The sequence below is a fragment of the Zingiber officinale genome, chromosome 1B (assembly GCF_018446385.1).
Source record: "Zingiber officinale cultivar Zhangliang chromosome 1B, Zo_v1.1, whole genome shotgun sequence".
In the NCBI taxonomy this organism is placed as follows: Eukaryota; Viridiplantae; Streptophyta; class Magnoliopsida; order Zingiberales; family Zingiberaceae; genus Zingiber; species Zingiber officinale.
In genome coordinates, this window is record NC_055986.1 from 146,579,069 (window position 1) to 146,592,707 (window position 13,639).

At 35.9% G+C, this 13,639-nt stretch overlaps 2 protein-coding genes and 1 pseudogene across 9 annotated transcripts in view; 1 reads left to right on the forward strand and 2 right to left on the reverse strand.

The window, feature by feature from the left end:
- The window catches only part of LOC121984261, a 50,894-nt pseudogene extending 41,155 nt beyond the window's left edge, over positions 1-9,739 (reverse strand).
- A 710-nt stretch (positions 9,740-10,449) lies between these two features.
- On the forward strand, positions 10,450-11,375 carry LOC121984307 (40S ribosomal protein S3-3-like). The gene is made up of 3 exons (XM_042537185.1): positions 10,450-10,765; positions 10,838-10,969; positions 11,082-11,375. The coding sequence occupies exons 1-3, from the start codon at positions 10,739-10,741 to the stop codon at positions 11,241-11,243; spliced, it is 321 nt and encodes a 106-aa protein (XP_042393119.1). The 5' UTR covers positions 10,450-10,738; the 3' UTR covers positions 11,244-11,375.
- A 206-nt stretch (positions 11,376-11,581) lies between these two features.
- LOC121984270 (probable cyclic nucleotide-gated ion channel 20, chloroplastic) overlaps positions 11,582-13,639 on the reverse strand; it is a 173,018-nt gene continuing 170,960 nt past the window's right edge. For 5 of the 8 annotated variants that reach the window (XM_042537159.1, XM_042537143.1, XM_042537135.1 and 2 more), the window contains 3 exons: positions 13,381-13,627; positions 12,286-12,448; positions 11,582-12,062 (listed from right to left, as the gene is read on the reverse strand). In XM_042537159.1, coding sequence (XP_042393093.1) covers positions 11,933-12,062; positions 12,286-12,448; positions 13,381-13,627 — 540 coding nt within the window. In that variant the 3' untranslated portion in view covers positions 11,582-11,932. Of the gene's footprint in view, positions 12,063-12,285; positions 12,449-13,380; positions 13,628-13,639 lie in introns of those variants that run through there. The other 3 variants (XR_006112837.1, XR_006112838.1, XM_042537174.1) reach the window with 2 other exon arrangements.

Genomic DNA, 13,639 nt, shown 5'->3' on the forward strand with positions numbered 1-13,639 from the left:
CTTTCATGGAACATAGCGCAACTAGTGATAATCTCGAGGATGAAATGTTATTGTTTTGGGGTTTGGGTTTTTGATGTTATAAATGGGGGTTTGTGTGGATTCGATGCTAAGACTAACAAATGAAAAACATCCTAATCTAATCTAACCTAGCTAAACTACGATTGCAAGGAATTAAATGAAACCTAATCTAACCTAATTGCAATCCAAATGAGAACAAAACTTAGCGCATTCAAACATATAAGCATTGAGGGAATTAAATGAATTAAAATGCATTAACAAGAATAAAAGTAATGTAAAAGCGTAAGGAGAATTAAACCAAACACATTGCAAGCATAAAAATTAAGCTAAGCTAAGCGCTAAAGAAAGTGGAGTTCTCCCTTCGATCGGATGAATGATTGGTGCGGAACGAGCCCAAGACCAGCTCGCAAATGGAGATGAAAGCGCCTCTCCCAACCAGGACAAGGGTTTGTTGATGGCAGATTCCAACGATGAAGATGGGAGTGTCTCTCCCAATTGGGACAAGGGCTTGACGCAGACAAGAGGCGGAAGACCTCCACGCTTACTTCTTTGTAGGAGATGGACTTGTGGAAGCTAAGAAGGTGGAAGACCTCCACACCTTTTTCTCTTCTCTAAGTTTGTGTTCCCTTGCAAGAACCTTCCCAACCCGGGTGAGATGGAGGTGGAGATAACCACTGGAGATGGTGATGATGGTGAAGCTTCGCAAGAGAAACCTCTCCGGCAAAGGACGAAGGCGTTTTAGCTAGAGGTGGAGAAGGAGAAAGAAGATGACTCCCCTTGCCCTATATCTGAATCTTTTCCCTTTATACGAGCCGCGCCATGGTTGTGCCAAAATGCACGGCCAGGCCGCATTGGCTACTAAGGTGGCCTCCGAATAGAGTTTCAAGATGGGACACGGCTAGGCTGTGTTCCCTATTGTGATGTGCTCCGAGCTCCTCTTTTTATCACGATTGACATTCTCTTTTGATTCTCTACAAGAACACATTCATATTTTGAGAAATAATGTCATAAATGTAGAGAAATTGAAATGAAGCTCTAAATTAACTCTTGCATGTAAAATACAATATGAATTAACATTTAAGCATACGAGAGGATTAAAACGTCAAGTATAAGATTTGTCAAAACATTGGTTGTCAGAAGTCTATCAGCATCAATTTTCTATTGTGAAACTTATGTCATTGGCTTTTCAAAACTTTCGTAAAGACATTAGCCATTTGAAGATCAGTAGTAAGATGCGGAAGAGTGATAACACCTTAAATAAAGGCTTCCCTAATGTAATGACAGTCTATCTCTATGTGCTTTGTGCGTTCATGATATATTAGAGTTGTAGCTATTTGAATGACACTAGTATTATCACCATAAAGTGGAATAGGATTAGGTGGAGGAAATCCAAGTTCGGAAAGAAGACCACGAAACCATACAATTTCAGAACAAGCTGCATGTAGCTCTATACTTAGCCTCCGTGGAAGATTTAGAGACAATCCCGATTCTTACACTTCTAAGAAATCAAGGCATCTCCAAGAAAAATGCACAAGCATATTGTAGACTTCCTAGTATTCGGGCAACCAACTCAATCTGCATCACTATACGCAGTCAAATGAAGAGAAAATTTTGTAGGAAAAAACAACTAACTAGTAGATGACCCAATTAAGTATCGAATAATGTGACGAATTGCGGCAAGATGAAGATGTCGAGGTGATTGCATAAATTTGCTTACTATATGGACAACATATGAGATATCAGTCCTTGTAATTATTAGCTAGATAAAACTACCAACAAGTTACCTATAAAAAAAAAAGGATCAGGCAAAAGCTCGCCTTCATCTTTTCAGTATTTCACATTCACCTATATTAGCATATCAACAATAGTAGCATCCTTTAAACAAACTAGTTCAATAGTATATGAATTTTATTCCAACATTGAATACTATAGTTAAGGTCATATTCATGAGTTTGTTAACATAATTCTGCGTTGACTTTTTTCATCTGGACTTGGGACTGACTTGGTAGTGTTTGATACAAGGATATGATACATAATTTTTTCTACTCTATCCGTGGCAAATTATAATACAGGAAAAAAAATAATACCTATTGGTATAATAGGTAAAGCATACCTTCTTTAGAGATAACAAGAAAAAAAACAGTGGGTCGATGAAGATTGCAACCAAACAAGATATTACAAATAACTGGTTCAACTGTCGAACAACTTTAGTATGAGGACTCTTAATCGGGAAATATGAATTCAGCCATGAAACCCATTTTTCAGCCCAGCTACGATTATCCCCAAATCGAATGTCATTAAGCTGCATGACAGAAGACAGAGGGGGGTGTAAAAAAGGTCCCTGAAAATGAATAAACATTACTGAGCATTGCAGGTGAATTATATCCGGAACATTTATGCATGTTTTTAAGTGATTTCACATATGTCTAATACATCCATATTTATGAAACAAAATTAGTAAAATCATCAAGAATTGACAAACAATAAATTTTGCTACAAAAGTCACTCATCATAGAAACAAAAAAGTTCTGATGTATATATTGAAAATTCTATTAAGACAAAATGAATCATATGGCACAACAATAAATTTGCTACAATGTAACCTTATGGTCTCGGGTTCGAGTCACGCAAACAGTCTCTTGCAATGCAAGGTAAGACCCCATACAATAGACTCAATGTGGTTAGACTCTTCCTCGGGACCCCGAATTGATGGAAGTCTCATGCACCGGATTGCCCCTTTTTTTATTAAGAAAAAATGAGATGCTACAATGCATCAAGCTTCATATATATAACTTGTCTATTCTGTCTTTCTCCTTCTGTGAATATCCTCCAACAACAATAACAACCAAGCCTTACCCTACTAGGTGGGGTCGGCTATATGAATCCTTTTACGCCATTGAGCTCTATTTCCTACTATATCATCATGTATACTTAAATAAATTTTATCATGTTTTATTGTTGCTAGCCAAGTCTTTTTTGATCTTCCTCTTCCTCGTTTGATATGTGTGTTTGTCATAGTTTCACATCGCCTAATTGGAGCATTTATTGGTCGTCTACATGTCTGTACCATCTTAAACGTGTCTCTCGGAGTTTTCCTCAATAAATGCAACTCCGATTTTCTCTCTAATGTACTCATTTCTTATTTTGTTCATCCTCGTATGTCCACACATCCACCTTAACATCCTCATCTCTGTAACTCTCATCTTCTGCTCATGTGCTCGAATCATAGTCCAACATTCAACTCCATATAACATAGCACGTCTAACTGCGGTTTTATAAAACTTACATTTAAATTTTAGAGGCACTCTCATCCATTTCAACCATCCTGCTTGTATTCTATATAAAACATCTCTCTTAATCCCTCCATCATTTTGCAAAAATAATCCTAAATATTTAAATCTCCTAGTTCCGAGCAACTCATCCTTTCCTATCTTAACAATTGTCTCATTACTTCTAATATTGCTAAACTTAAATTCCATATATTCTGTCTTTAATCTACTAAGCTTAAAATCTTTCCCTTCTAATATTTCCTGCCAAGATTCTAGTTTAGCATTTACTCGTTCACGTGTTTCATCTACCAAAATAATATCATATGCAAATAACATGCACCACAGTACTATGTCTTGAATGTATGCAGTGGATTCGTCCATAATTAGTGTATAAAGATAGGGACTTAGAGCTGATCCTTGATGTAACCTTATCTTTATTGGAAATGTTTCAGTTACTCCGCCTTAAGTCTTTACTCTGGTTGTTACATTCTCGTACATATCCTTAATTAGTTTAATATATGTTACGCTAACACCTCTCTTTTCTATAATTCTCCATATAATTTCTATTGGGACTCTATCATAAGCTTTTTCTAAATCAATGAATATCATATGTCGATCTTATTTTTGCTCTCGATATTTTTCAATTAATTGTCTAAGAAGATGTATAGCTTCTATTGTCGACCTTCCGGGCATGAAGCCAAATTAATTTTCGGTTACCGTGATCTCCTTAATCTTTTCTATTATTTTTTCCCAAAGTTTCATGGTATGACTCATTAGTTTAATACCCCTATAGTTTGCACAATTTTGTATGTCTCCCTTGTTCTTATATAAGGGAACTAGAGTACGTATCCTCCATTGATCGGGCATTTTTTCGTTTCAATATCATGTTAAATAATTTTGTAAGCTATTCAATACCTTGTTTCTCTAGGCACTTCCATACCTCTATTGAAATATCATCTGGTCCAAACGGCTTTTCCATTATGCATCTCATTTAAAGTTTGTTCTACTTCTAAAATTTGAATTCTATGATAAAAATTAAAATTTCTATGTTCATTTGATCTATTTAAATTACGTAAGTTGAGTTGGTCACCTAAACCTTCATTAAAAAGTTACTAATACCTTATTATATTCATCTTTAATACATTTTATTTGGATAAGATCTTTTATTTTTCTTTCTCTCACTTTAACTATTCTATAAATGTCTCTTTCCCCTTCTTTTGTATCCAATTTTTGATATAATCGTTTAAAAATTTCATTCTTTACTTCACTCACTACTTTCTTAGTTTCTTTCTTGACAATTGTATATATTTTTTAAGTTTTCCTCGTTCTTATAAATATATAATTCCTTATAAGCTATTCATTTTTCCTTCACTTTCTCTTCTACTTTCTCATTCCACCACCAAGATTCCTTACTTAGTGGTGCATGTCCTTTTGACTCACCGAGTACACTCTTAGATACTATTTTTAACTTTGATATCATCTTATCCTATGTTGTATTAGAGTCATCGTATATTTCACCTAATGTTTGTACTCCTACCTTCTCTTTAAATATATTTTGCTTTCCATCTTTTAACTTCCACCACTCAATTTTAGGAGTCGTATATATTTTCTTTCTATTGATACTATGTTTAAGGCGTATATCCAACACTACTAACCTATGTTGGGTAGTTAAGCTTTCTCAGATGATTTTGCAATCTTTACAAATCTTTATATCGTTCTTCCTAACCATAAGAAAGAAGTGTTCTTCTCTTTTCTTAAAAAATGTATTAGCTAATATAAGGTCATCTATTATCGCAAAATCTAATATAGTTTTCCCTTACTCATTTCTCGTTCCAAACCCATAACTCCCATGTAGCCTCTCATATTCCTCATTTTTCACTCCGACATACCCATTTAGATCACTTCCTATTAAAATCATTTCATTTTGTGGAATATTTTGTAATATTTCATCTAAATTGTCCTAAAACTTTGATTTGGTAGGTTCATGTAATCCTACTCGCGGTGCATATACGCTAATTATGTTCATAGTTTCTTTCATCACTATTATCTTAAGGGCTATAATTCTATCTCCTTTTCTAACTACTACAACTTCATCCTTTAATAAACTATCTACAATAATACCTACTCAATTTCTTTCTTTACTCTTTCCAGTATACCATAACTTAAAACCCGAGTTCTCTATCATCTTTGCCTTCTCGCCTACCCATTTTATCTCTTGTACACACAAAATACTAATTCTTCTCTTAATCATCGTATTTACTACCTCCATTGATTTACCAATGAGAGTTCCATTCCATGTTCCAAATCTTAGATTATTAATTTTCCTATTATATTTGTTCTTATCCAACCTATGGTGTAAGAACTCTTGCCTATTTAACACTACACTCAAGTCCTCATGGAGTTATAGCGATCTTTGCTGAGACCGTTACAGTTTGACCCTGTAACACGAACTCTTGCATATTTAGCACTACACCCGACTTCTGGAGATGTAGCAATCCTTGTCGAGACGTTACAGTCGGACCCTATAATGCGTTCCTTCCGGGGAACAACCTAGCATTAGTATAATAGTTTAATGGATCTATTCATTGAATATTTGTCATAGTTTTAACGTTGGCTGACAATCTAACGGAACCCTCCTCCTTTATCTGGGCTTGGGACCGGCCATGACCGGTCATCATGGGCGGAGATTTTGGTGACTAGAGAGATTGACTTCAAGACAATCTTCAAATGGCAAGCAACACTCGAAGCACAAATGTTTAGGGGAAGCTAAGGTTGTTGAAACAGCAACCATGATTTTCTACAGTGGTCTGATTGAAGCAACCTCTTTTTAATCTTATCAAGGTCGAGTTGAAAGATAAGACATAATACCTCTTGTCTCTGGGGCAAAAGCACAAAAGATTTTTGTATTATAGATAATTTTCTCTTTTGAAACTAAGAAGGAAATAAGTTTAACAGGTTGCACATATGCAGGAATATGGTATCATTGCAACTGAAGGAATTCCAGTTTTAGCAACCATCATACACCAATCACTATGTATAGTTGCATCCATTAGATGAATGTCTTCCGGCTTTAAGCATCCATATTGTCTTACAAAATTTCCTATTTTTGTGCGTCAAATATCAGAAGGGCTTCCAGTACCATCATAGGGTCTTGTGGTTCAGATTCAATTTCAATCCAATCTCAAATCCAGGCTAAAGAGCATGGTTAGAGTCTAAGTTTGCTCCTTGACGAGTTAAGCTTTAATTATGCCCTCATCAACTGTAATTGATGTCATCAGGTCTTAGTTAGTCTCAACTATCTGAGATCACCATATAATGACATTATATCTATAACAATAGCTTACTTTTACATGTAAGAGAATGAAGATTGGGCACCTGGGCATCAAGTGTTTCCTTTTATTATATGCTAGCAGGGATAATGATCATCCAAACATGCACTGTACTAGACTGATCCAAACTGATTGGGTCAAGTTGACAAACTTTGACTAGGCACAGGGCAAGTTGAGGAATAAGTTCAAAAGTTAGATTGGCAAAGATCAAGGAGCAACACATTAATCCCCAGGGGCTTCAATCCAAAACCACACTACTGTCTCATCCCATCCATTATTATTAAACAAAGAAAGCAACTATAAACTGGCATATCAAATGGAGGAGACAAGTGGTGATGTTGACATTTATGCAGTTTGGGGATGGTAGAATTCTTTTTTGACCAAAGTAGTGATAATACAGAAGTTCAAGTTGTAGAATGGTTTGCGTAAATCCGCTCTGTTATGCCCACATTCATTTATATCCAACAATTAAACTCATCTGATGTAGTTTTTATTTGTACAAGTTAAAGGTGCTATACTACTGCTGATATTATTTGGATACCAAACAACAAATGGTGATCATAAGGCACATGTTATTGTTACGTAGGAACTTTAATTCTAGATTAAATGAAGGCGATTGTTTTTACACATCAAAATTATTTATTGGTCAACTTAGAGAAGAACATGTGAGATCAAGCTTATAGCTTTGTTCTTGATGATTCCTTGTCATGCATCAATTTTGAAATGCATCTCATCTACGATAATGTTCATTACCACACTTAAATTCTAAGTAAAAGAGTAGACAAGTAACTGATTTTAAGGAGATGCAGGGCACTCAGTCCAATCAGGACTATTGCACAGTCCCAAAGGCCCAGGCATCAGCAAATGTTCATTTCTCATGACATCACAGTCATAAGAGGAATCATCACCAAATAATTCAGGTGTAACAGCATTTGATCTACTTTGCATTCTGGTAACTCCATGCCTCCTATTCCTACTCAAAGGGCCACTTACAGTATTAACCTCAGGAGCCCTCTCGCTACGCAGAGGACGAGTGTGAGATGTAAAGGCACCTTCAATGGCAAAGGAGGGTGGCATAGACATTGATGCGCTCCTGGCCGTAAATCTTGGCAATTCAATGTTTCCCAACAGCATGGGGGCATGATCATCTTCACGATTAGTCATTTTTCAAGATCCAAGCCTGAAAAAAGATTGTTTTGAGTGAAATCATTTAGTGAAAAGCATCTTTTTAAATGTTAATAAGAGAATTTTCCCCTCCTTTCAAGGTTATTAATCTTCTTACATTATAGCATTCTCCAACCCACTTTGACCAGGTTTTATCATAATGGTTAATTATGTTGACAAGAAACTACTGGTAAACAGTATCTGCATAAGAAAGTCATGGTTCTCATTTAAAATTATAACAAGCATCGTCACCAAGAAACTAAAAAAAGAGTACAAAGAGCATCATTTTTTTCTGGTATAATCCAGATTTAGAGTTTGTCCAAGATTTAAGTGTCAAGAGAACTCTTGACTTAATACCAATGCTAGGTCCTCCATATCATTTGAATCATCCCCTGAAGTTTCTTAAATTCATAATTAAAAAAAAACTATTTCATGCCTGCCTAATCAATGAAAAGAAGGGTTTGCAAAAGAACATTCACAAAATTTAAGGAAATATACACATTCTCTAGTAATGCTTTCAATTTTTTTTTTTTCATGGAATTAAAGAAAGCTATATAGTAAGATCAAACAAAAAATCTAAGTTACTTCTTAGCTTCTGAAATATATAATTATTCTATACTTCAATAACATTTCAAGGAATACTGCCCAAATATGAAAGATGATATAAAGATGATTATCCAGATGTCAAATGCTTCATCTCATTCATTTGATACAATTTTTTGGCGAACTGTGGAGATTTAAGCTCTAACATGCTGCAGGAATGTCTCTACCCTTAGGCCCTATCGCCCAGCCTTCCACAAAGTAAACAAATGTTCAATTACTTACAGCGGTTAGGAAGAATAATTAGTCAATTATGAATAAACTTGAAACAATGCTAAGGATGATTATGCTATTTATTTAATTGAAGTCAAAACATCTACAAATGCCAGAGAAACACCAATTGTAACCTAACTGATACGAAAAGACAATATCAGGCAAAGTGAAATCAGATTTTCAGTTATTGGCACTTCCAATTTCATTGTAAGAGTTAGCTAAAACTATAAGTTGTTGGATCCCATTCATTCTAAAACCATGTACAAGTATTGGCTGTGTAATGTCCTCTCGGTTGTCTAGTAATATAGACATTATCTCCAAGTAGGAGACCAAGATTCAACATCCAAGTATGTAGGCGTGCAATGCAAACTAATCATAGATATATAAGCAGTCATAATACTATAAAAGTACATGAAAATTAAATCTAAATTTTCCTGCAAATCATTTATCTTGCCACTGATCCATAGGGTTCTTGTTGCACTGCCACTCCTATTCTCTTGACAAGCAGAATGATTTATGTTACAAACATACAGTTTGAATACTTAGCTACACGTCCTGAATAAATAAATGAAGAAAAAATGAATATAATGAGCCAGTTAACTCAGGCTGAGATTGTTGATCAGTACTTGTAAGTTTATGCCAAATTGTTTCCAATATGAATGGGCACCACCGGAATTTAGCCTCTTTTTTATTGGGAGGACGGAAATGAAGGCCTTGTTTACTTCAAAAGATCGAACGGGCAGAGAAAGAAATTGAAGAGGGAAAAAAATCCCTGGGAAACGGAAATGGAAAGGGAATGGAAAGGGAAAGCAAAATCCCAGGGGAAGAAAGGAGGAAAAGGGAAAAAAAAATCCGAGGAAAAGAAAAAAGATAACGCAAAAAGGCATCTTCTTGAACCCAGCAAGCAACAGAAACCGCAAGATAACGCAAAAAGGCTAAATCTGCTGCTTCCCCTAAACCAACCTTGCAGCCCCGAGCAGCAAAGGAGGAAGCGGGAACACCGTCCCCCGGCCGGTTCGGATTCAATGCGATGGACAAGGGAAGGCGTGCTGAAGATCAGTAGCCACGGTCAGCTCACTGTGAGTGGGAAGACACAGCCGTTGAGTAGGAACTTGACAACTTTGACTCACCTATGACCATGCATGCGTCATCGGAGCAAATGGCAAATAAAGTAAGGACGTATTCTGCACCGGATAAGAATTGACCCAACACGAACATGTCCATTGTCGCTTAGTGTTCAGCGATTAATTTTAATGGCTATAAAGTTTAATTCAACATCTTTAAAAATATTAAAATAGGAGAAAAAAAAATAAAGGTGAAAAAGCAACCCTTGAAAAAAAATCAAAACAATGTATTCTTTCTTTAAAAAAATATCCATTTTCAGTATTATTTTAATAACTACGACACAATTGGTACAATATATAATAATTTGAGTAATTTTGATTAAATTAAAATAAATTTTAATAATTTTAACCAAATTAGTAATTAAAAGGATCCCTAGTTATTTGAAGCATTGACAGAACGCTTCTTCCTTTTAAAATGTGAAAATTTTGTTAAGAAAAAATATAGTTTTGTGATTATCTTTTACACTTCCTATGTCACTGTTTGAGTATTCATGTCTCATATTTACCAGATTTGTTTTTGTTATTTTTTTTAGTACTTCAATTTTATGATTTATCATTCTTATATTAGTTTTTATGACTTGATCTTAGTTATACGTCAATCAGATCCTGTTCCTTGTATGTCTTGTGATCTAGTTCTGAAGTATTCCTTGTTATGTAATTCATCAATACAAATTGTTTGATAGCTTAGAAAGTTAGAATTTAGTAAGACTGCTAGTAGTGCATAGCTTGTTTTTCAGGCAACATACAGGAAGTCTAATGGCACCTCCTAGTCGGTTTCTTGTCCAATAATATTTTTGTATTCCCTGAAGAGCTGATTCATGGGCAATATGACTTCTGCTGTTCTGTTGTCCAAGATTTTGACATAATCTTTTATGAATCCTGTTGAGACTTCATTTAGTTCTTTCGCCGCTCTTTCAAAAAACAGTGCAATCTCATTGATAATCTTTTAGAATAAAAGTAATGTGTTATTCACTTGTGCTTAATTTCTTACAGGGCCTGTTATGGTCTCTTGACGTTTGTCATGGAGAGTGGTGCCAAGGGATGTCAGGTACACAAATTTATTCTAAGATCCATCGACCTTTCAATGAATGTGATATTTTGATCCCTGATTTTCTTTCAGATAATAGAAAGTGGAAAGCTCAGGGCCCAGCGAGCTAAATCCATGAACTTCAAGGATGGATACATGATTTCTTCTGGTCAGCCAGTAAAGGAATACATTGACTCTGCAGTGAGGCATGTTCTCCTCAGACAGGTTAGGATCTGAAACACACTAATCTATTCTACACGCCACAAAAACTACTAGGATTTTTAGTTTCAACATTGAATCTCCACCTAATCAAATCTTGTTTCCCCCAAATGTTTAGGGTGTTCTTGGAATCAAGGTCAAAATTATGTTGGACTGGTATCCAAAGGGGCAACAAGGGCCAACCACTCCACTTCCAGATCTTGTCACTATCCATCCACCAAAGGATGAAGAGGAATACATGAGACAACCGTTTTGGTGCCAGCGAGATACCCTTGCATGATGGCGAGAGTGTATGCTTCACATGAATTTTACTAGAAGAGTTGCCTTAATTATGATTTTCACAAAACATATGTTTGATGTAACAACAAGTAAGGGCTATTTATCCTTGTTTAATCCTGTTCTTTTTTGCGCCTGTCATCTCCCAAACTAGTGATTTCTTTGGTGGTTGATTTGCGTGTTTAATCTCTATTTCCAGAAAGCATGCTCCTCCATGTATGTTTTGGGATCATGGAACATCTTCTCTAATTTTTCCTTTATTATTATTTTTTTTTAAGATCTAGATAGAGTTAATAGTTTTATTCTTGGTGCGCATTCTGAATGTTTCCATTAAAACAAGAATAGCTATAATTGATTTTCTCCACTCAAAGATTTTTGTTTATTGACAATCATAGCCCGATAACAGTCTTCAAGTTTAAACCTGATTGAGGCATATGGGATGCACATGAATACATCAACCATCAGGGAGATAAGACAACAAAATACTAGTCTGACATCAACCTTATTCATATAAACAATGGCAGGCATCACAAGTGAGAGAGATTCATCAAAATTTTCATGCTACCTTGAATCCTGATCCACGGAAATCCTGAGGGAAATTGTGGAGGTAGAAGACCATGCTTCAAAAAGCCTAGTATATAATTATGGGCATAAATGACAGGTATAGCATTTGCAGCTGAAGATAATCCATGTTCAGCGTCGAGCTGTGTGATTAGCAGACAAATTGTTTGTGATGCTAGCGCGCTTCAAATGCTTCTGCCGGTATCTCCAAGCCACTTGACAGCGTGTCACAGGCATTTTTCTCCAATAGGGTAATTCATACCTGAAATTGAATTGCAAGACATTAAGCAATCTTAGATGCTAGATTTATCACTTGTCAAAGATTACCAAATGTGGTTATTCATCCTAGCACTCTTATCTGGTAAATCGACTTTATGACCCTCAGAGTTCCAAGAAATATTTGAACCATGATATCTTGTAGACTTAAATATGCAGAATGATGTTACAAAATCAAATGCACCGTATCCAGAAAAATTGCACATTACTTAATAGCTCCTTGTCCGCGTGGGTTTCTCAAGAACTGGGAGAACAATGTAGTGACTTCTTCTAGATCGGCAGCATGGAGTGCAAAAGCTTCAACATTGGTTAGACATGTAACAGTTCGAGTTGATAACGACCGTGATCCTGGGAATTGGATTCTCCCACCCTCTGCAACGAAGCACAATTCAAGAACATGATGCTTGCATGATTTCAGTGAACCTATACACTGTTATAATACAAGAGAGGGAAAACTTTGCAATGCTAATTCCACACGGTCATTAGATATTACAATTCGAGAAACTAATGAGGGTGCTAAAGTAACTTGCATGAAATCATTACAATTGTGGAAACCAATGTCTACATGTATTTCTTTGCATACATATTTTTTTGTTGGATCTGGATCTTTCATTCTCAGGAACTATTTGCCAAGGAAAGCTTTCTTAGATTTGGAGCTAAACAGGAGATGCGTCTATTATGCACTTCTGGAGTATTATGCAAATATATCAGGTAAGTGGCTATTTATAATATTCTTATTTATCAACAATATCCATTGGTAGAGAGAGCTACTAAATATTCTTTGAGGATGAAACCTAATGTTTTCCCCTCAACATAGTGTTAGAGTTGCCTCCTCACTCATCCTCACTCATGCTCCTCTGTTCTAGATCATTCATGCGAATCCCGTTTAGGTAGAAGGGGGGCTACCTAGGGTCATCTTGAGGAAAAAAAAACTTTAACTTTTCCCTCACAATATATAAAGTTTATAACTAAAAATGTTAAAATTTAGAACATTATAAGGCCCTTGTATGCTACCCATTAAATCACATCATATTGAAACTATAATTCCTGATTGCAGTCCCCTCGGGACGGTCTACTGACTAGCGCATGAAGTATTGTCATCATGAGGTATGGGGATCAAATCTCGACAAGCCGAGGTAAATGCCTCCCTTATGTGCTAATCACTATTCCAAATACTAGTAGCCGCCCGTGATTTACCTCCTCCGTGTGTTGATCCTGGACGGGTCGTTGGGGGCGAACATATTCACCTTTTGCTATCATATAATTCCTGATTGCAACAACATAAATATTTGAAGTGGTGATACCTCTAGTTACTGAAGTGTGCTCAAGATACCACGTAAGGAGCTCCTCGCCACATACATCACCCTCTGCTAAGGGGGCTATGTTTCCATCTGCTCCAATACTTTCCAATTTTCCAGAGACTATGAAAACCATCTTTTCAACTGGCCCTCCCTTATAAAAGATGTCACTTCCTTTAATGTACACCTTTTGCTTTAACTTCTTGTATATGGCATCTAACATTTGTTCGTCCATTAGGGAGAAAATGCGAACCTGAAACAAATC